Genomic DNA, 22,772 nt, shown 5'->3' with positions numbered 1-22,772 from the left:
AGAGGTTTGTGCTGCGTTACAGCCTCTGCACTGCAGCTCTGTGAAAGGGAGCTTGCCACAGGGGAAGGGAGTTGGTTCAGGGCTGCTGAGAGGAACACCTGGTGCCCTGCCGCTGAGTAATGAGGATGGGTTTACCGGGGAGGCAACGCAGAAAGCAGTAGGTCCTGTATGTCGGTGTGTGTGTTTGTGTCTCGACTAGGAAGTGTTTATATGTAGTCGTGTTTAGACATGGACATGTAGAGAGGGAGGGATGGAAACTGTGTGTCAGTGTGTTTGATGGTGATGTGAGGCCAAGCTCCCCTCATGATAAACTGATAAAGATGTTTTGGCAGGGAACTGGACTTCTCTCAGGCTCTCTTACGACAGTCTCATTAAAATATGTTTTAATGTCATGGAAGCCAAAGTACCATATATTGGTTCTCTCCTTTTGTTGCTTGATTGCTTTGCTTGAGTGTGTGTGTGTGTCCTTTTGTTGGTGCTTGGTGCGGATGGATCCTCAATGTATGAAGGGTATTGTACTGACTCTTGAGCCTAATACACACACTTTCACACACACACACACACCCACACAAACACACACACACACACACTGGCCCCTAAAGATAGCTGCTATGTGGCTTGTGCAACTGTTCCACTGTTTGTATGTACTATATGTATGGATGGATGTCTGTACACACTATATGTAGTTGGTAGATCGTAGTCAGTTTCCATGCGAGACAAGAGACACCATTACCCATAAGGTCTGGCGCCACAGGGGGTTGGTTTATCCTTTATAAAGCCTGAACTCTTAACTGGCTAGACATGCAGCAAGATCCTATTAAAAATCAGTGTGAGAACTATGTTAGATATTTAGACTGCAATGTGTTCCATCACAGTCAGTGTCTAACGTCCTGTTCCTCCCCCTCAAGCTGGCCACTAAGAGACTGTGGAAGCTGAGGCAAACTCAGGACCTCGACATCAGCGGGTGACACCCATCCCAGGGTGCCCTGCTTCTGGCGTTGCCATGGGAGACGGGGTGGAGCCTGAGAATGGGGCCCATGCTCTGTTTGATGACTTTGTTCAGGCTTCCACATGCAGGGCGACCCTTCGTGCCTTCAGCCAGTTGTGTGAGCACCTACAGCTCGCACACACACACACACACTCTCACACACACACCCCGCCTCGGCCTCTCTACCACACACTCAAAGCCCGCCTCAGCTACTGGAGGGCCAACGCACTGTGGGCCAAACTAGACAAGCGAGCAGCTCACCTGGAATACATGAAGGGCCGGGCCTGTGCCAACACCACGGTAACCCTCCCACACACCAAACACAAGAAGATGTTGTACTTTCTGCTTGTATTCCTGAGAGTCTCATCAGGCAGTTGTCCATCGTTGTGTGTCCCCCTGTCCCGTCCCTCCACCGTCCCAGTGTGTGATCATCGGAGCGGGCCCCTGTGGGCTGCGTGCAGCCGTGGAGCTGGGTTTCCTAGGGGCTCGGGTGGTGCTGCTGGAGAAGAGAGACGCCTTCTCCCGGAACAACGTTCTCCACCTCTGGCCTTTCACCATACACGACCTCAGGGGCCTCGGAGCCAAAAAGTTCCACGGAAAGTTCTGCGCTGGATCGATTGACCACATCAGTGAGTGCCGAACCAGATCGACCACCCCTTTGCTCTCCTTGGTTACTGGTTGGCTCTGGGAGAACTTTACTGAACTCAGCAGGAGGTTTTGCTTATCGTGCAGACTCACACAACGGAAGGAGTTAGCTCTTTCTCTCTTTATCTCTCTGTCTCACTTGTTCTCTCTATCTAGGTATTCGCCAGCTGCAGCTGGTACTGTTGAAGGTGGCTCTGCTCCTGGGGGTGGAGGTACATGTCAACGTGGAGTTCAAGGGGCTGCTGGAGCCACCTGAAGATCAGCACAAACAGAGTAAGATCTGATGTGTGTGTATAAAAAATATGTACAGCATTGACCACTTTACTGAATATGACTGTGTGTGTGTGTCAGAAGTGAGATGGAGAATGGAGGTCCATCCTAGATCTCACCCTGTTAACCAGCTGGAGTTTGACGTCATAATCGGTGCAGACGGACGACGGAATACACTACCAGGTAAATGCGCACACTCAAACACTCACACAAACACAAACTCATACACAAACTCGCTGTTTCTTACTGTTTTTCACTGCACGGGCGAACAGGCTTTAGACGTAAGGAGTTCCGAGGGAAGCTGGCCATTGCCATCACTGCCAACTTTATGAACAGAAACACCACGGCCGAGGCCAAGGTGGAAGAGATCAGTGGAGTGGCCTTCATCTTCAACCAGAAGTTCTTCCAGGAGCTGCGACACAACACAGGTCAGATCTCAGGAACCAGAGAACCTAAGTGACCAGAACAGAGAACCAGTAAGATGAGGTGATTATCTGTGTTCTGACTCTCTGACTCGTAGGGATTGACCTGGAGAACATTGTGTACTATAAGGATGATACCCACTACTTTGTGATGACAGCCAAAAAGCAAAGCCTACTAGAAAAAGGAGTGATTCTACAGGTGACAACACAATGACAATACTTCACAATACTAAATTCAGATTGCAGATGCTACTTTGATCATAATTTTCATTGTCTAATAATAAGTTTATAACCATTCACAGACTGTAGTATAATGAATCACGTCGTGTCTGTCTATAGGACTATGCGGACACAGAGATGCTTCTTTCCCGAGGGAACGTAGACCAGAAGGCCTTGCTGGTGTATGCTCATGAGGCGGCTAACTTCTCCACCAATCACCAGCTGCCATCCTTGGACTTTGCCATCAACCACTATGGGCAGCCTGACGTGGCCATGTTCGACTTCACCTGCATGTACGCTTCAGAGAACGCAGCACTGGTCCGCCAGAGGCATGGGCACCAGTTGCTGGTCACACTGGTGGGAGACAGCCTGCTGGAGGTGAGGGAGGGAGGCAGGATGGGGGAGGTGAGGGAGGGAGACAGCCTGCTGGAGGTGAGGGAGGGAGGCAGGATGGGGGAGGTGAGGGAGGGAGACAGCCTGCTGGAGGTGAGGGAGGGAGGCAGGATGGGGGAGGTGAGGGAGGGAGACAGCCTGCTGGAGGTGAGGGAGGGAGGCAGGATGGGGGAGGTGAGGGAGGGAGACAGCCTGCTGGAGGTGAGGGAGGGAGGCAGGATGGGGGAGGTGAGGGAGGGAGACAGCCTGCTGGAGGTGAGGGAGGGAGGCAGGATGGGGGAGGTGTGGGGAATGTGGTGAGTGGGGGGAAGGGAAGGAGGGAGTGGTTTGAAGGGGAGGGTGGGAGGTAAGATGAGGATAATGATGCATGAAAGTGATAGCTTCCTGTGTATGTGTGTACGTGTGTGTGTGTTTGTATGTGTGTTGTAGCCGTTCTGGCCCATGGGGACTGGGATTGCGCGAGGGTTCCTGGCAGCGATGGACTCGGCATGGATGGTTCGCAGCTGGGCTCTAGGACACGCCCCCTTGGAAGTTTTGGCGGAGAGGTGAGAAAGGCGTGTCTCACATCAAATCATCAAATCATATAGCCCTTTTTACACGCAAGCATGTCACAGAGGGCTTCACATACGCCCATAGAACTGCCCCTCAACCAACCTAAACCCTCACATACAGACTACCAGTCAAACCACTGGGTTTGATAACATAGAGACCTACAGTATGTTAGGAAGTTGCATTAAATATGTGCTTTGAACCATGCCAAGCAATAGCTCATGTCTATCCTGTTCTTTATTTATCAGGGAGAGTGTGTATCGCATTCTTCCCCAGACAACCCCAGAGAACATCAACAAGAACTTCAATCTGTACACTGTGGATCCAGCTACGCGCTACCCCAACATCAACCCTCAACTCATCACCCCTGCACAGGTAGAAATACACGAGCACAGACATTCACATACACACACAAAGACACACTGTGGTGAACTAAATGTGATTTCCTCTGCAGGTCAAACACCTGATAGACACAGGAGACAGCAGAGATGTGGATATAGACATTGAGAATCTCCACAGCTCGCCCTTATCCAAACTACAACGACAAGGTGAGCTTCTGTCCATTCACTACCATTTACTTCATGCCCACTCAGTCCTAGTAAGGATTGTTCCCCTCTAGTAGTGACCCCCTTCACTATCCACTTCCTGACTGTCCTCTCCTACTCCCAGAATCCTTCTCTCGCTCCAGTAAGCTGTTGAGCTGGTGTCAGCAGCAGACCCAGGGTTACCGAGGTGTTGCCGTAAGCGACCTGACTAGTTCCTGGAAGACTGGGCTGGCGCTGTGTGCTCTCATCCACCACTACAGACCCGACCTAATGTGAGTCACCTCCGAGCCCTCAGTGTGTGTGTGTGTGTGTGTGTGTGTGTGTGTGTGTGTGTGTGTCCATATGGGTTCGAAGAGGATGATTAAGCTTTAGACCAAGATTCTGCTTAGTGCTCTTTTAACTACCTGATAGGATCAGTAAGTCTCATTAACTCCCTGTATCCCACTGTAAGTTGATGTCTTTGAGTCCCTACCTCCACCTATAGCCTCTACCTCTGCCTCCACCTGTAGTGACTTTGAGTCTCTGGATGAAGCAGAGGTGGAGGAGAACACTCAGTTGGGCTTGGAGGTGGCCGAGCTGGAGTTTGGCATCTCTCCAGTGATGACGGTGGAGGAGATGTCATCTATGGGAGAGCTAGACACTCTTTGCATGGTCATGTACCTCAGCCAGTTTTACCAGCTCTTCAAGGACTCCATGCCACCCAGTGGTGAGGCCTGCAAACACAGAACCTTGTTACAGTTTTTAACTTTGATCCTTGATATTCTGCTGTACTTTTCCGTATACACTATTTGTCACTTTTTGATGAAAGCATATGCTAAATTAATCCAATGTAATAAATGTATAAATCTCAGTGTTAGTAAAAGCCCATTTGAAATGTAGTGTAATACATTTTAACCGTGCATGTGGTCTCATGGAACAACCATCAGAAAAGGAAACAAGGAATGACATAGAAGAGTATCTTCAATCTGAGTTTGACTACTCTTGTCTGTCCCCAGAGTCCCTGGGTCAGAGCTCAGAACGCAGGGCTGCCCTGATGACCCCCGCCTCCCAGCTGAGCAGACTAGGACACAGTCCCTCACGCAAACGCAACCCCAAGGTACACACACTGTCTGTATGTCTCTCTCTCTTTCTGTCCCTCTCTCTCTCCCTCTGTTGGTTATGTATGTCATGACACTGCACTTCCTCAGGGGCAGGAGAAGGATGCGATGGGGAAGAGAAGGAAGACCAGTCGGCCAAGCCCAGATGAGGAGGTAGAGGAAGAGCTTGTCTCTTGACCTTTTTACACACTGTATAGTGCGCTGGTCATACTCATCATCAACATTCTACATTCTCAGGAAGAAGCGGCAGATGGTTACTACGACGACCTAACTTTGAAGGCGGGGTCTGTGGGCGGAGCGAGCCGTACCAGAGTGCGCCTGATGGCCAATCAGCTTCTGGCTAAGTTTGAGGAAAACGCCTCCGGCGCCCCCTCCTCCTCCTCGGCTGCAGCCTTGCTGAGACAGGTGAGGACAAGGTGGGGGGAGTCTCCCAGGGGGGAACTGACACAGCCAGGGGAACATTGGTGTGCAGCACAGCAGCCACTTCCCCTGTTATTACCACATATCCTGGTTTGCATCCAGGTATGTGAAGGTGAGGTCACCTCACTATCCCATTTCCAGAGCTGCAGGGGTTAAGGCCAGATTAGCTCTTGGGACACATCCTGGTCTCCTGCAGGAAAGAACCAGGGGAGCTGTGATGGTGAAGCTTAACTCTGGGTAGAGCAGCTTGGGTTGGACAGAGCAGGGTTAGAGCTTAGTCCAGTTAGTAAGTTGGAGCAGCTTGTATTGAGTGTTTAATATTAGTGGAATCGGCGACACATGTGAAGTGTGGTTAGTTAAAAGTGAAACTAGTGTAACTATCATATCTGGAAGTCATACAAAGACTATAACACAAGTCATTTTCATATGTTTTATTTCCTGAGAGCAAATTCATTATGAAGAAGCATTTCATTCCTTTAAAAATAACACAATTCCAGAGGGAATGGCATAATAATTTCATTAATTAAAAAAGCAAAGGTTATCTTTTCTTGGTCTGAATTAATCATTAGTCCGTGTTTTTTATAGTCCAGGTTTCTCATTCCTTGATTTAGATGTTTGAGACATCAGCAGTGTTGATCACTGCGTTCTTGGCAGCTTCCTCGGCCAGGTAGGCCTTGTACACAGCCACAGCCTCATCCAGCTCCAGCAGCATGCCGGTGACCTTTCCCACCAGGCTGGGCTGGATGTCCTGGATCAGGTAGTAAAGACGCTCTCCCAGCATCTGCTTCTGGTCCTGGGACGGAGCAGCAGCCAGCATGGAGGCCGTCAGAGGCTCCTGGCCCAGCACGGCTGACTGGAGGAGGATAGGGTGACAGTTAGCCAGGCTGTGTGGAACACAAGAGCAACAGAGTGGAAAGTAGGTTGTCATGTGCTTGTACTGTACGTACCTGCTCTGTAGCCGCCTGGGGCTTGGCACGGATCATGTGCTGCTTGGTTCTGCAGTTTCCAGGCACTCCATACAAGCCAGTAGCGGTGGCCATGTTCATCTTGGGTGCACGGAGGCTAGCCACTGCCTTAAGGACCTTGGTGTGCAGAGCTTCTGGAGACTCCAGCAGGTGAATCACCTCATTGTTGTCCATTTCAAGAAACATTCCAGTAAGCTTATGAGCCAGACTGGGCTGCACCTTGTCAATGAGGGTGATCAGACACTCTCCCAGCATCTGTTTCTGATAAGACAACGGAGTGGAGGCCAGAGTAGTGGCTGTCAATAGCTCCTTGCCCCATATGTACACAGCAGGCTGGAGGAAGACGAAACAGCATTAGATACACACAGAGTGATGGATATTCAACACGAACAAAGCAAATCCTGCTACATTGCGTCTAACACCTAAAATATATGTACAAATGCCTGCACAAATACCTCCAGCATAGGCACACAGGTGTATGTGTTGGCCCGGGTCTGGACCTGGACTGGAGCATTAGCCTAGGTCAGGACCTGGACCGGGGCATTAGCCTGAGGTTGGGTCTGGACGTCAACTTGGGCTCGATTCATCTGGACCTGGGCTCGATTCATCTGGACCTGGGCTTGATCCTCCATGTGGACCTGGGCTTGATCCTCCGAGTAGACCTGGACTTGAGCCATCTGGACCTGGACCTGATCCTCCAGGTGGACCTGGACCTGATCCTCCATGTGGACCTGGACCTGATCCTCCATGTGGACCTGGACTCTATCCTCCATGTGGACCTGGACCTGATCCTCCATGTGGACCTGGGGTTGATCTTCCAAGTGGACCTGAACTAGATCAATCTGGAGCTGGACCTGATCCTCCAGGTGGTCCTGGACCTGATCCTCCAGGTGGTCCTGGACCTGATCCTCCATGTGGACCTGGACCTGATCCTCCATGTGGACCAGGGCTTGAGGCTGGATCTGGACAGTCATGTGCTGATGAGGGTTAGACAAATGTAGGAATATTGAATCTTTGGCAAAATGTGCCTTGCCCAAGGACACAATGTCATTTCGGCGGGGAATCGATCCAACAACCTTCTGATTACTAGCCCGACTCCCTCACCGCTCAGCCATCTGACTCCCGTTATTAATGAACAAATTAATTAATTCAAACTTTATTATTAATTTGCATTTGATTTTCCAATACAAATACAATCGCCTGTCTGTACTTCCTTAGCGTTAACATCTTGTACTAACCACCAGGGGGATTCCATGCCCAATCTGCCTGCCCCCATATCATCTCCTGCCCCCCAGTCTCAGCCAACTCCTGTGGTGCCCCTCCCCACATGGAGACAGGTAAACACAGCAGCCCCTCCCGTCCCTGACCCTCCCATCTATAGAACTTCCACTGCTGCCACATGAGGGCACTACAACTGTACAATCCCAATTTTAGTTGCCACGACGGAAAATAAATCTACAATCTCAGCACGCTGCTAAGGCTCCAATAAACAATAATTACATATCGTTTTTTTGAACTGTCGTTTTCTCACTGTAGTCTCCTATTACCATTGTAACCTAACTTCCACCTCACCCATTCCCCATCTCACCAAAAGCGTACGCAGCAGCAGGAGCAGATGAGCTTTCGTTACAAGGAGAAGGTCAAGTGTCACACCCTCCCTAGCAGAGGAGAGCAGGTACGCCATCCCTCGTCCTAGACCTGTAGTCCACTAGTCCTAGACCTGTAGTCCACTAGTCCTAGACCTGTAGTCCACTATTCCCAGACCTGTAGTCCTCTATTCCTAGACCTGTAGTCCTCTATTCCTAGACCTGTAGTCCTCTAGTCCCAAACCTGTAGTCCACTATTCCTAGACCTGTAGTCCTCTAGTCCCAAACCTGTAGTCCACTATTCCTAGACCTGTAGTCCTCTAGTCCTAGACCTGTAGTCCCCCTATTCCTAGACCTGTAGTCCTCTAGTCCTAGACCTGTAGTCCCCCTATTCCTAGACCTGTAGTCCTCTAGTCCTAGACCTGTAGTCCACTATTCCTAGACCTGTAGTCCTCTAGTCCTAGACCTGTAGTCCCCCTATTCCTAGACTTGTAGTCCTATAGTCCTAAACCTGTAGTCCACTATTCCGAGACCTGTAGTCCACTAGTCCTGGACATGTAGTCCCTTAGTCCTAAACCTGTAGTCTCCTCGTTCTAGACCTGTAGTCCGCTAGTCCTAGACCTATAGTCCACTAGTATCTATTCACCTTCTACTTTCCAACTCTGAGTCCATTACAGCTTTGTGTCTGGAGTGTTCATGAAGTGGTTCCTGATCAAGAGAGTGTGTGCTTAGATAAGCACATACTAAGCATCAGTGGATGCATTCATGTTCAAGGCATGGGGTCAATGTTAAACATTAATGTTGAGCAGATAAATCACATTTTAGAACAAATCTGATAGCTGTTGCATTGGAAGTACAGTAGTGATCCAGAGTGGGATCATGTCGGAGAAATTATCTCAACAGAATAGCATGGTGCTTATTGGCTAGACTCCCAGTGTGTATATCTGTACAGTTTACTGCAGGGCGTGTGGCATGTGACAACCACTACAACTGTCCTTTTGAATAAGTTTAAATCTCCATGAGACCCAGTGAATTGCCTCTATTGACAAATAGCATTTAGTTGTTCCTCTGTTTCCAAATATTCCTGCTGTCCAAAAATTATGCTGGATTCATGTAAGAGAAACATTAATAAACATTGTATTACTGACATTGTAAAAGGGTTTGTTTTAGATAAGGCCTGATTGTGGCATACAATCTATGTTAGATAAGATACTGTATGTGTTTGTGTCATTTCATTGTCTTTGTGACAATGTGTGTCTGGTTTGTGTACGAGTGCATTGATGTGTGTTTATTTGTGTAAGTCACTCATGAGTGGTTGAAAATGTGTTAACGTGTGTGTGTTTCTACGTGCTGTATGTTTTTGTCCTGTCTTACTCCTCATGTCTCCACGCTGGTGCCTGGGATAGAAATTCGTTCAGATGTACACAAAGGGTGTAAGCTCACGGGCTGAACAGTTAACCAATCAGCTTCAGAATCAGGAGGCCCCCAAACCCGTTACTTCAGGAAGGAGGGAATCGGTAAGAGTCTCGTCTTGCCATCTGTCACTTACTTGTATTAGAAGAAAACCGAAATCTAACTGGTCTATATCTCCCCTCTCTCTCTCTGTCTCTCTCTGTCTCTCTCACTCTTTCAATCTCTCCATCTACCTCTCTTTCAATCTCTCCTTCCCTCTCCACCAGGTGAACCTGCGGAGTGTGTTTGCGTCGGGCGGCACCAGCGACGTGTGTTTCTTCTGTAAGAACCGCGTGTACGTGATGGAACGGCTCAGCGCAGAGGGCCTGTTCTTCCACCGCAGCTGCTTCCAGTGTGACTACTGTAGCTCCACCCTCCGCCTGGCCTCCTACGCCTACGACAGACCCACTGGTGAGGAGATGGTGGGGGGGGCGCTTTTACGACGAGGAGGAGATTTCAGTGAGTAGAAGGGAGAGAGACTTGGTAGGTTGTAGAGAGGTTATGAGGACGGAAGAGAGATAGAGACCCTGCACCATAGACCATTGGGTTGTGAGTGAGTATTAAAAGGAAGTGTGATAGACTCTTGACCCCCTCAGAATCCCTCTGATCTTGACACTGATACATCTGGTGTGCCTGTGAGAGTGACAGCTACATCGCATGATCACCACAAACATGACAGATGTGTCAGCAGACTTTTGTGTGTCTGTATGAGACCTTGTTCAACACACTGAGGTTCAGTGCTAACTGAGAATGTCGTTTTGCCTCCAGCTTTTTGGTTGGACTGCTGACTTTCTGTCTTAAGTTGTGTGTGTGTGCGTGTGTGTGTGTGCGCGTGCGCGTGTGTCAGCAACACAGAAGCTGTATTGTGTCACGTGGAGATGAGATGTGTGTCAGTGTAGGGTGGGAGGAGGCACAGATACGATCCTACATAACAATGTTTTTGTGTTCACATCTCTCTCTTGGAGAAGAACCTCTCTGTTTGTTTTATTTAAACTGCTCGACCAATCAGGGATGAGGTGTCACATGACTTGGGTTTAAACATGAGGCGGGAGGATGTGTATATATGTCAGCACATCTACAGAGTGTGAGCATTGGGTATAGAAGTGTATACGTCCGTACCTGGGATCCAGTTAGCTTGTGCTGTGTGCTATGGAGGAGTCCTTCTGTGAGACATTTCTCTCTTTTAAATCACTCAGTGTTTATTTGTTCCTGGAAAGATAGGTGATAAGAGATGGAGCTGAACTGTAAAATATTGTTGTTAAGCTGTCATTTTCTAGGCTTGTGTGTTATCAACTATCAGTTTATCCGTAAATCTGTTCAACAGAATTTCTGCTGCGTTCACTAAGATGTGATGTTCTGTATGCTCTGTATGAGATTCTAATACTGTGGCTCTACGTGGTTTTATAGGGAAGTTCTACTGTAAGCCTCACTATGACCTTCGCCTGTCTGGGGCTGCCCAGAGAAAGAGGCCTGCCCCCAACACCCCCTCCTCACCCTCAGAGAGAACTCCCTCCCAGAGGACCTCCCAGGTAAGGAGCTCTCTGTTTGGAACAACACTGCAGACCTCCCAGGTAAGGAGCTCTCTGTTTGGAACAACACTGCATTCAAGAGATGTCTGGTTCGTCTGTGCAGAGGATGGTGTGGTTTAGCGTGTGGATGCAAAGAGTTATACTATGAATATATACTGCTGCTGGGTACAGCTGGCCTGATTTGACTCTCTGATTTGACTCTGATTTGACTCCCCAGGGGTCTCTGGCTTCTCTGCCCTTCCCATCCTCCGTTGATGGTCCCCCTACTGTTACTACGGCGATAACCGATGGTCGCAGATCCTCAGGTGAAGCTTTATATAGCTTATTTTTGTTTTGTGTCAAAAACTTTCAGCAAAAAAGCAAACCAGTAGTAACTGCATAAGTATTTATTTGTGAGATTATGTGTGTGTGTGTTTCCAGTGGCGTCTCTGATAGAGAGGGAGGCAGTCCTGGCTAAGCGGGTGCGCAGCACGCCGGAGCGCATTGAGCTGGAGAACTACCGTGTGACCCTGGGGAGCCTGGAGTCTGACCTGACTGAGGAGCCAGAGGAGGTTCCAGAGGAGACGCTGGCCAATCATAACCTCAGCCTGCTGGTGAAGAACACAGAGGGCTCCAGGTTAGACACACACACACACACACACACACACATACAGAGAAAAGACTAAACATCCTTGTCATGCTGTAGTTCTGAGTCAGACATGGAGGAGGAGGGGCCACAGACGGTGACCTCTGAACTGTCCAGAGCCTCCTGGAGGCAGGCGGTGGAACTGCACAACCGCCTGAGGGGGCAGAAAGACAGCATGACAGGGGAGGAAGAGGAGGATGAGGAAGAGGAGGAGGAGGGGGAGGTGGATGAAGATGACGATCATGACGATGAGGATGATGTTGAATCTAGTGATGGTAAGTGTGGTCAGGTCTCTGCGTGCGTATTTTTTGTTTGTCGTACTCTTGTCGAGCTCTTTCCCCACTCACTGTTCTCTATAGTGTCTGTGTGTTCTCTTTTCTTGCCTATTTTCTGTGATGTGGTGTGATGTGTCTGTGTGCTGTGTGTGTGCTGTGGTATATGTCTCCCCCTGCTGGTAGAAGGGGAGTACTGTCCTTGGGAGACAGAATGCCATTCGGGGTTGTGGGTTCTTCAAGAAGAGGTGGAGGATACAGGTAGCAACTGTACAAGAGAGAATACTAACAATAACTTTTCATTTGAATAATGGTAATTTTACTGTTTTTAGCACTTATGCATGTAAAAAAAATCCTCTCAGAGTGGCCTTTGAGGTCTTACATTTAGCTATTATTCATGGGTGGTCCTACCATCATGGACTCTAATCCTAACCTTAACCCTCTCTCATCAACCTTATACAATTGTTAATAAAATATCTAGAGTGTATTACAATCCACATGTCCATTTAAGAGAACCTTTTTATATCCTCTCTACTCACCTCTTCTCTTTTCTTTTGTCCTCTATCTCTCTGTCTCTCTCTGTGTCTCTCTGTCTCTCTCTGTCTCTCTCTGTCTCTCTCTGTCTCTCTCTGTCTCTCTCTGTGTCTCTCTGTCTCTCTCTGTCTCTCTCTGTCTCTCTCTGTCTCTCTCTGTGTCTCTCTGTCTCTCTCTGTGTCTCTCTCTGTGTCTCTCTCTGTGTCTCTCTCTGTGTCTCTCTCTCTCTCTCTCTCTCTCTCTCTCTCTCTCTCTCTCTCTCTCTCTCTCTCTCAGACGAAGACTTGCCCCCACCTCCACACACATCTGAGGCAGTATCATTACCCAGAAGCAATGACGGCACACTCTCTCAAACACACTGCAGTGACACATCCCTTGGCGCACACACACTTGAGATCGTTTTGCCTGACTCCACCACGCCTGACACAACAGTTCCAGACACACACAGTCTGGACCCCCACGGTCCTGCCAGCCTCCCCAACATCACCATCTCCACCACCCTCAGCAGCACCCTCAGAAGCCCCACCTCCTCCGTTCCCACCCCAGACTCCAACTCCTCCGTGTTCACCTCTTCCTCTCCCAACTCCTCCTCCGGCTACTCCCCTTGCCCTGAGGAACTGGGGAAGGAGAAAGCGCAGGATAAAAAGGAGAAGAAAGAGCGTGAGGAGAGAGAGAGGGGGATGAAGGACAGAGGAAGGCGTGACCCCAGCAGTAGCTCTGGGGTGGGTATGAACAGTGAATCCACCACCTCCGACTCCACCACTCTGACCCCTCCCTGCACCCCTCCCTCCCGCTGCCTCAAAGAATGTTGGGATAGCGTAACCCAGAATTCCTTGCAGGAGGAGGATCTGCTTGGCTCCGCCCCTCGCCCTGCACCTATCATGGCAGCTGTGGTGGTACGGAGGGCCGACTGTGAGAGCAGGGGGTCTTTCGGAGAGCTCCTGGGTGATGACGATGACGATGAAGACAATATATTAGAGGACACAAGTCCCCCTCTGTCTCCTCAGAAGCCCCTGCAGCAGGTGCTGGTCAGGGAGCACAGTGCCAGAGTGGAGAGGGAGAAGGAGAGACAGAGGGAGGTGGAAAGTAGGAGGGAGCTAGAACGAGCTGCCATGTGTATAACCTGGGAGGAGACGACCCCCCTGAGCTCTGAGCCCACCTCGGGGAAAACCAGGGGGGGTCTGGACCCTCGCAGACTGACGGAGAGCCTTCCTCCACTGCTTCTCGCTTCTCTGCAGGGAGGCTCCATCTTCTCCCACCTGAAGGGACTCAGGGACACGCAGGGCCCCAGCCAGAGTGCTCCCGAGGAGGGGACGGAGGAGGGCAGACACAGGCCTCTCTGGAAGGCTGTCTTCTCCGGGTACAAGAAGGACAGAAAAAAGAAGGAGAGGACTTACTCTCAAGACAAGATGGCTGCTGCTGCCCCATCAGAACATGGCAGGAAGGAAGCAGCCAGGAAGGAAGCAGCCAGGAAGGAAGCAGGCAGGAAGGAAGCTCGAGAACGGAAATCCACAGGTAAGACTGACATTTAGTACACATACAGTATACACACAAATATACTCTATTTCTTCCTTATTTCCTCTCTCTCCATATTTAGGCCGGCCCTTGAAGGTTAATCAGAGCTGGTTGGAGGAATCTGAACTGACCTGTTCTGCAGTCATGGAGAGATGTTCCCTGAACCCCAGAGCCAATGTAAGAACATCACTGATCTCAGACCAGCAGGTAGACATAACTCTACAACACTAACAGTGGCAGCAGTAACTACTGGTCTTGGATTTTTTTTTACTAAACCTTAAATTAATCAGGAGGTATTCTGACAGATGTGTCCCAAGATAACATATTGATAACTCCACGCCGTCTAGATTTAGGTCTGGCCACATTGTTATTTGGTGTTGAGGATGTTGACATGTTGGGTGAATGTTTGTAGCTACGCCTGGAGCTTTTTGAGCTGGCGTCAGAACTCCAGAAGGAAACTATAAAAGAGGAGGAGGACGACCAGGGAAATGAGGAGGTACACTACGTGTTTTAGTGGAAGAAAGACACTGTTGGTTTTTAGTTTAGTTTAGACAGGCACATAGACCTATAGACTCCTATATTGTGTACATCATAGCTGAAGTCAACCGTTTCGTAGTTTTGCCTTGACCCTTGAAGGTAAAGAAAATGTGTTTTGGAGAAATGATGGAAGTAAGGAGTAGAAACATATATTCACACATTTTGTTGAAGGATGATCTTGTTGTTCTTCATCTTTCCAAGACCACCTATGTCCCACATGCTCTGGCGTTCAGGAGAGCGTATGCCATCAAGGTAGAGTGGGCATTAGTGCTGCTCCTTTAGACCAGTCCCCAAAGCAATGCTGGAGTAGTGCATAGCTTCTCACCAGAGTCTTCTACCCGTGTGTACATGTGTGTAAGCGTCCGTCTTTCGCCTTCTGTCCTGTAGAAGCGTCCTGTAAAGAAGAGCACGCCCGCTAAGGAGCCAGGGGGCGAGTCGTCTTGTCCCACAGAGGTGTTGGGGGCGCTGCTGCCTTTCAAGGACCCCTCCAGCATGAGTGTGACCGACGCGCTGTTCCAGAAGGCCGGCGCGGAGGAGCAGCTGGACGCCAGGATCACACGCAGGGTACAGAGGGCCGCACGCAAACAGGCCAAACAGGAGCAGCTCAAGAGACTGCACAGAGCACAGGTACACCACATTGACAGCCGACACATGCAACGCGTTGTTTACTATGCTGAACAATGTATTTGATCAGTGTGCGTGTGCATGTCTGTGTGTGTGTGTGTGTGTCGGCGTGTGCGTTTGTCAGATCATCCAGAGACAGTTGGAGCAGGTGGAGGAAAAACAGAGACAGCTTGAAGAGAGGGGCGTGGCTGTGGAGAAAGCTCTGAGGGGCGAAGCAGGTAGATACACACGCGACGCGTTTCTGGTCGATCTGTGTGTGCTCATGTTCGTGTGTGTGCTCCTCTGGTCTTTTATGCCCGATGTGCTCTCTCTATAGACTACTGGGGAGACTCTAGTGAGAACCAGGAGCTGGATTTATATTTGGGGGGTGAGTATACTGCTTACCAGGTGGAGGTCATGGGTCACGTTGTAGCGTATTTCACAGTCCACTCCCCACACGATTGACTTATGTTCTTTCCCCTCCACCCACCTCTCGCCTCTGTAGGGATGGGCAGGCAGGATAACCCAGATCTGATGCAACAGTGGTTTAAGCTGGTGCAGCAGAAAAACATTCTGGTGCGCTACGAGTCGGAGCTTGTGATATTGTGAGTATCGAACCCTCCAAGCCCATGGAATCGACTGTGTGTCCCTTTGAGTTCTTCCCTGACTCTATCATGGTCTCTGCTCAGTGCTCGAGAGTTGGAGTTGGAAGACAGACAGAGTCGGCTTCAGCAGGAGCTCAGAGAGAGGATGGCCGTGGATGGTGAGTTCCAACACCATCCTCTCCTCTGCTTGCACAAACACTATCCAAACACAAACAAATCCATAGCATTTGAACCAAACCCTTTAAATCCCCCTCCTACTCTCTCCTGTTGGGCTAGACCACCTGAAGGGGGAGGGTGAGCTGGTGGAGGAGAGGCTGATCCTGGGGGAGATGCTGGAGGTGGTGGAGCAGAGAGACGCCCTGGTGTCCCTGCTGGAGGAGCACCGGCAGCAGGAGCACCAGGAGGACCGAGACCTGGAGGCAGTCATGCTGTCCCGAGGCCTGGGTCTGCACTGGGCCTGACCACAGTCATGCTGCCCTGAGGCCTGAGGCCTGACCTCAGTCATGCTGTCCTGAGGCCTGGGTCTGCACTGGGCCTGACCACAGTCATGCTGTCCTGAGGCCTGACCTCAGTCATGCTGTCCTAAAGCCTGGGCCTGACCACAGTCATGCTGTCCTGAGACCTGACCACAGTCATGCTGTCCTGAGACCTGACCTCAGTCATGCTGTCCTGAGGCCTGGGTCTGCACTGGGCCTGACCACAGTCATGCTGTCCTGAGGCCTGACCTCAGTCATGCTGTCCTAAAGCCTGGGCCTGCACTGGGCCTGACCCCTCAACCCCAGACCCCCCTCCACACCAACTGTACCACGCTTCACCGTGCTCTGCCTTGTGACATCACATACACCCTCACCCCAGCCTGCCTTGAGACATGACTTCCTGTCCAGCAGGAAGCCAGCCATCACCTCCCCCCACCTCTCTTACATCAAGTACACTATCATAACGGTGATAAGGCACATCCTCTGGCCTACCACACTACACCTCAGCAGGCTTCTGACCCTCAGACAGCAGAAAGTGCTCCGCTATGACCCCCTGGCCTGGTTATCCTGCCTACAGCTGCATGTCCCTGCGTGTGTTGTCCTCCATACCCACTCTCCCCCCCCCCCCGCCTGGTGAACCCTGAACTCACTACCCTACTCGTGACAGGCTTGGGATCCTTACTACTTGTGGCTTTCGCCATACCTGATAGGATCACATGGCTTGTTAAAATGATATCCTGCTATCCTTGGATGTCGTGATTAACATCTATAAAACATGAGGGGTACTGCTAATTTACTAAGCCTTCTAATGGTATGTCGATCTTTGTATGTTGTATAATAAAACAAACTTGGATGTCTGACTTTTAATGAATCCAGTGAAACCTTCACCAGTACATTACAAGACACAAATAAAGAAAAAGGACTGAAGTCAGCAGATGTTTGAACAGTCTGTTTGTTCACTGTTTAATGACATCGAAAAACACCAATGATGGTACAAAAGCCTGTACAGCCAACTACCAGAGAAGCACCTTCATAATTAGTTTAACTTTGTCTTTTCCTAAGAAAATCTCTGCCCTGAGATGGATCCTCTCATATAAACACAAACACTCCCAGTTTACACATGTCCCCTTCCCACAAAGAAGAGGCAGTTACATTATTAAGCGGTAATGATCAAGTGCTTCCTGGTTTCCTCAGTGGAGCGGGGGAGATAACCGGGAGAGTGCTCTCGTTGGTAATGTGTTCCCGTTTTAGAAGCTGGTGATGTTGCCGACATCCACCTTGAGATCTTTGGCCACCAGACCGGCCGTTACCGGGTGCATGGCTGCCCGGTGAGCCTGGAACACCCGCACCGCCTCGTCCCGGAACTTGCCAAAGCCAAACACGTCCCTGAAGAGAGAGGAGGGGAGGGAGGGGGGGGGGGGGGCCAGGAGAACAGGGCCGGGTTCAGATGAAAAGGATACACCGTCCCTTGTTTGAACTGATTGCCACTAGGGCCATGTGTCACACGATCACAAAGGGGACCGCGCACGGGCAGGCAGACGTTGCCACGGTTACCTGAAGAGTGGCCGTGTGAACTTCATCCTCCCCTGATCTGTCGCCATCTTCAGCGCCAAGGGGACCTGCTCCTCCCATCTGGACTTCACACACAGGCGCAGCCATCTGCAGGGCAGGGCACCCCCGTGAGACCCACAGGCACACACACACTTACAGTCTCCATGGAGATACCAGGGCAGTGAGGTCGCTCACCTGAAGTGGATCTCAGAGTTGTTGTAGGTGTTGAAGTTGTACACTTCCTGCATTCTCTTCACATGGGTCAGGGGGATGAGCTCCTGCAGAGACGGACCACACATTCTCATTGGACTGTTAAGCATAGAGTCTTGAACAGTACTACAAGGTTGATGTTCAGTTGCTGTGGCGATCAGATGATTGACAAATGGGCCATACCTCCTGCAGGAGAAGAGACAGGAACTCAATGAGTTGGTGGGAGGAGAGAATCTTCAAGTCTGCACCACTGAAACCAGCCAGATCTCCCTCTTTGGCCTAGACAGAGAAGGAAAAAGAGAGGGGTGTGAGATTAACACAAACCTCCAGAGATAGGACTTCTATCAACCTAATGGTTCTGGGCCACAGGTTTCTTACCTTGACCCATCTCTGGCAGAGAGAAACACAGGCATCAGCCATGGTGGTGTCATACCTGAGAATTGGTGATACAAACATGGTGATTTTTTATGTAGGATATTTCCTACATGGTGTATAAAAACACTTTAAACTGTATTAAGTTAGATTTGTACAAGAAATTCCAGTCAGGGACTGGTAGAGCAGGGTGTGCTCACTGTGGTTTGAAGGGGGGCATGCCAGGGGTGCGCATCCAAGCGTTCCAATCCACTTTGTTCAGAATGTCCACCTGGGAAAAAAGAATAGAACGCATGCTGGTTTAGGTCTTGTCCCCTACAGAGGCTGTTAGCGTGTGGAGGTGAGGAAGGTGGTGAATACCTTGTCCTTGAAGTAAGTGAACAGGTAGTTCTTCCACTCCTCTGTGGTGACACTGCTGTAGGCGAACATCTGGATGTAGGACTTGACGAATGCCATGAACACCTCTGAGAAAACACAGACACTGAGACATCAGAGAACTAAAACTGCAAGAATATGGACAGTGTGTGTGTGTGTGTGCGGGCTTACCCGGCCCGCCCAAGAGTTCCTCCAGGTGATAAAGGAGCGCAAAGCCCTTCTCGTAGGGGACCGAAGAGAACGCATCATCGGGGTCCACCTCTTTCAGGTCAGGCACCAGGTTGGTCAGAGGATTGTTGGCTCCAAACGTGTTCACCTGGAACACACAGGTGACTGAGGGCCAGGGCGCTCACGAACACGGACACACAACAGCACAGTGTAGAACGTGTTGGACCACGACGCGTCTGTGCGTGTGTGTTGACACTTACTGCTTCCTGCAGGTCCTTCCAGCCCCCGATGGCTTTGAACTGCCTAAACTGCTCACTCTCCATGCACCTGCCAATCATCCTCTCCAGGTAGACAGTGTGCCCCTCGTTCAGCCTGTTTTAGATTGACGATTCAATGAGACACACAAAAGAAGACACTACAAAGTCCACATCCACCACTGACTGCCAGCTGAGAGAGGTTTGTAGCGTACCAGAAGTGCTCCCAGGTCTTATTGGTCACGAGGTTGCCAGTCCAGCTGTGTGAGATCTCATGGGCTATAACCTGGAGAGGAGGAACACTCAAATAAAGACACCACTTTAAAGGAAACACACACACACAGTTGAAGAATGAAATGCACCAAACTTACATTAGATAAGGATCTGTCTCCAGCCTGAAAGATAAACACAATAACAAACATTACCAGACTTTCCAAGGTACTTTTTATGGGGTGATTAAGCTGAGGTGAAGTGTGTGTGTGGTTCAGTTCCTCACCAGCAGGGTAGGGGTGGCGAAGGTGAGACAGGGGTTCTCCATGCCCCCGTAGGGGAAGGAAGGGGGCAGGACCAGGATGTCATAATGGCCCCACACATAGGGCCCAGCCAAATCCTCTGCTGTTTTCAACATGGTCTCAGTCTGGTCAGGGTTACACACACACACACACACACACACAGATCAGAAACAAACAAAAAACACACCTGACAGAATTATTGCTACAAGCAATAAGGAACAACAGGGAGCCAGGTGGCTGAACGGTCAGGCAATCGGGCTGGTAATCTAAAAGGTCGCCAGTTCGATTCCCGGCCACACCACACCAAATGACGTTGTGTCCTTGGGCAAGGCACTTCACCCTACTTGCCTCAGGGGAATGTTCCTGTACTTACTGTAAGTCGTTCTGGATAAGAGCGTCTGCTAAATGACTAAATGTAAAATGTAATGTAACAAAAATCATGTAGAACTAACCTCAGAGAACTCAAAAGCTGCTTGGTCCACAAACTCCTTCTCAGACCAAACACGAGACCTGGGGCCAATTTCTCTTGTTGTAAAAAAACAAAAAAACGTTTTACTTTCGTTTGACTTCTTTAAAGCACATCCAGAGAGGCATCAGAGTTTGAAAGTGTGGATTCGGTAGGAGTATGTATGGTGTGTACCTGCTCTCCAGAGCTCCCACCACAATGGCAATGAGATAGGAGGGCATGGGCACCTGGGAAAGGCCAAGGGTCAATGAACAGATTGTGAGGTCAGGCTGCTTTGCTTACTTTCTCTTCATAATCTACATGTTGTTTATAACTGGTCTGGTTAATGACAGTCACTCTGCTACATCAGCTGGCAGAGTTGTACCTTGAACAGCCATCACTTTAATAGTGGGATAGAGTGAAAGTGAGATTGATATGCAAGAGAGAAAGATCCTAATGGAAGTAAGGGATAGGTAGAGGTATGTACTGACTGGTTGTCTGAAGCGGTAGATGACTCTGCTGTTATCCTGGGGGTCAGGGACCTGACCGTCACGAACAGCACTCATGACTGCAACCAGCTCCTTGGGGACAGATACCTGTACACACACACACACACACACACACACACAGATATGACCTTAAACTGAGCTGATGTGTTCAGGTTTCCTGGTACAGATGGCATGTATGTGTGTCTGTGTGTGTGTGTGTGTGTGTGTTTGTGTTACCTGAGCATAATAGGTGTGCTTCACTGAGGGACTATCCTGACAAGGGACCATGCTTCTGCAGTGGTTGGCCTGGAGAGGAGATAAACAGTTTAGCCTGAGCTTCATCCTTGGGATACGTTGATGCCATTTCCAAAGTTACATCTCATGCAAAAAAACAAAAACACTTTTTAACATTGTGGATAACTTGTGGAAATTCCCTAAGGAAGTACACTGACATAGAGGGCACTTCATAGCACATATGTTTGCACCACTATCAGCAATAATAATGGAGGCAATGATCAAGGTCTCTTAAACGTGCTTATCAGTTTAACACCTTTGTACACAGGTAACAGTACAGAGAGAGGAATAGAAACAAAAGAGAAATGAAAAGAGAAAATGGGAGGAAGAAAATAATACCTACAAAAGGTAGAATTTGTATAATAAAAGTTGTTTTTCTGTCGAACCACTAAAAGGAACTGGAAAAAACATTTGGATGTGTGTATATGAGTTCTCAGACTGAAAACAGGTGGGTATCACGACAGCTACCTGGCACTGGCTGAAGAGGTAGGGATGTTTCTTCCCAGCGGTCTGTTCAGGAGTGAGCCACTGCAGAGCGGAGGCAGTGGGAGCCGTGTCGTAGGTCACCTCCACAATCACATGCTGCCCCCTACAACACACACACACATTTCCAACAAGTGTTTCTCACATGGCACAACTTACGTTTGGAAAAGATGTGAGAGAAAGGCATATTTCCAAAGATGTTATATGATGAGGGAGGAGAGAAGATTGAAGAGAGAGGACCACTATTAAGTAGTGGTTACCAAAACTGATGGCCATGACCTGACCCTAGCTGTGAGGGATGTGGCACTGATGGTTGAGGTTACCTGGAGAGATCAAAGGGTAAAGTAATCTCCAGAGGAGTCCCCATGTAGCTGTGCTTGGGTCCCAAAGCAAACTTGGCTGCCTGTCCATTAGCTGTTACCTTGGTGATCTTCAGATCTTTAGTGTCTAATGTCTGTTGGTGATGAGGACAAAAAGAAAGATTGTACATAACCTCCTTCAGACGTACATACTGTTTATAAGCAGATAGAAAACACCAACAATAAAAACAAATATCAACTGGAATTCGGAATGCTCCCCTTTAAAGACGTATCTTTTTGGCCCACGCCCGAATAACAGTAGCACACCAGTGAGAAGATCTGGATCTAAGTCCACACACCTGTCAAAGTCCGAGTCTGGCTGTCTATGGCTCCATTCTACGTGTTTTGCTCATTTTTACAGGTTTATAATATTCACGTAATCTATAGTATAATACTAATGAATACTAAGGAGTAATTCTAATACGAATTTAGAGTGAGGTGAGAGCCATGATACTATCTTCCCCAGCTTGGTGTGAACGGATTGCTCCAGGCAGTAGGCTCTTCATGTACGTACGAATTGAACAGATTAGGCTATTACATTTTCACACTGTGATCAACCTAACAGTTGTTCTGTTAACACATGAACGGCAACAACATATACATGTTAATGAATGAATTTCGGAGACATGCTGCCGCCGGTTAATAGGCGGTATCCCACCGGTTGTGACCGAAGACAGCTAACCCTAGCTTAAAGAAATACTTTACCAGAGACGAAAAATGATCCTCCAAAACTTCGATGGTTAGTGCAACCTTCGATTTAAGTACATGACGTTCAAAGTCAACATTGTAAGTGAGATTCAGGTGCTTCGTAAGGCATTTGGAGATGGAGGAAAAGGAGCAGGGATCTGAAGCTGAAGCCATGATGTGTCTTGAACCCTAAAGAAAACGAACTGAATGAGATTTATTGAAAACTACAATCAACTCGGTATGGCGAATTGTGTGCAATGTGGGACTTGAAGTTAACTCTTGGCTTGAAAATGCCGGGCTCTTTGCAAATGTGTCAAGTAAAAAACT

At 49.2% G+C, this 22,772-nt stretch overlaps 3 protein-coding genes across 5 annotated transcripts; 1 reads left to right on the top strand and 2 right to left on the bottom strand.

Moving 5' to 3' along the window:
* Nucleotides 1-85: 85 nt before the first annotated feature.
* On the top strand, nt 86-17,144 carry mical3b (microtubule associated monooxygenase, calponin and LIM domain containing 3b). 3 transcript variants are annotated; one of them, XM_047022601.1, is made up of 34 exons: nt 86-157; nt 909-1,288; nt 1,410-1,617; nt 1,790-1,906; nt 1,985-2,086; nt 2,176-2,331; nt 2,424-2,524; nt 2,665-2,922; nt 3,367-3,482; nt 3,735-3,861; nt 3,941-4,034; nt 4,156-4,303; nt 4,541-4,737; nt 5,027-5,127; nt 5,219-5,281; nt 5,366-5,533; nt 7,758-7,850; nt 8,108-8,188; nt 9,506-9,616; nt 9,779-9,962; nt 10,959-11,080; nt 11,298-11,385; nt 11,501-11,696; nt 11,766-11,980; nt 12,788-14,026; nt 14,109-14,203; nt 14,439-14,522; nt 14,765-14,815; nt 14,951-15,190; nt 15,312-15,405; nt 15,504-15,554; nt 15,672-15,771; nt 15,856-15,929; nt 16,048-17,144. In XM_047022601.1, the coding sequence occupies exons 2-34, from the start codon at nt 1,004-1,006 to the stop codon at nt 16,230-16,232; spliced, it is 5,544 nt and encodes a 1,847-aa protein (XP_046878557.1). In that variant the 5' UTR covers nt 86-157; nt 909-1,003; the 3' UTR covers nt 16,233-17,144. The 3 variants fall into 3 exon arrangements, with proteins under 3 accessions (XP_046878557.1, XP_046878558.1, XP_046878559.1); XM_047022602.1 differs by lacking the exons at nt 86-157; nt 14,439-14,522 and having other exon boundaries at nt 609-1,288; XM_047022603.1 differs by lacking the exons at nt 86-157; nt 14,439-14,522; nt 14,765-14,815 and having other exon boundaries at nt 615-1,288.
* LOC124469370 (polyadenylate-binding protein 1A-like) lies at nt 5,553-7,243 on the bottom strand. Its single transcript, XM_047022608.1, has one exon. It carries the CDS (start codon nt 6,474-6,476, stop codon nt 6,156-6,158), a length of 321 nt encoding a protein of 106 aa, XP_046878564.1. The 5' UTR covers nt 6,477-7,243; the 3' UTR covers nt 5,553-6,155.
* Nucleotides 17,145-17,181: 37 nt separating the features above from the next.
* On the bottom strand, nt 17,182-22,671 carry lta4h (leukotriene A4 hydrolase). Its single transcript, XM_047022605.1, has 19 exons — nt 22,464-22,671; nt 21,723-21,853; nt 21,385-21,505; nt 20,860-20,928; nt 20,626-20,730; nt 20,330-20,382; nt 20,142-20,214; nt 19,674-19,814; nt 19,549-19,572; nt 19,393-19,463; nt 19,184-19,295; nt 18,927-19,071; nt 18,741-18,844; nt 18,581-18,651; nt 18,387-18,441; nt 18,192-18,287; nt 17,994-18,076; nt 17,802-17,906; nt 17,182-17,633 (listed from the first exon to the last, which is right to left on the bottom strand). Exons 1-19 carry the CDS (start codon nt 22,617-22,619, stop codon nt 17,495-17,497), a joined length of 1,854 nt encoding a protein of 617 aa, XP_046878561.1. The 5' UTR covers nt 22,620-22,671; the 3' UTR covers nt 17,182-17,494.
* Nucleotides 22,672-22,772: the final 101 nt, after the last annotated feature.

This window comes from Hypomesus transpacificus, chromosome 7, assembly GCF_021917145.1.
Source record: "Hypomesus transpacificus isolate Combined female chromosome 7, fHypTra1, whole genome shotgun sequence".
Lineage (NCBI taxonomy): Eukaryota > Metazoa > Chordata > Actinopteri > Osmeriformes > Osmeridae > Hypomesus > Hypomesus transpacificus.
Note: the sequence above shows the minus strand (reverse complement) of the source record. Positions and strands in the feature narration are given on the sequence as shown.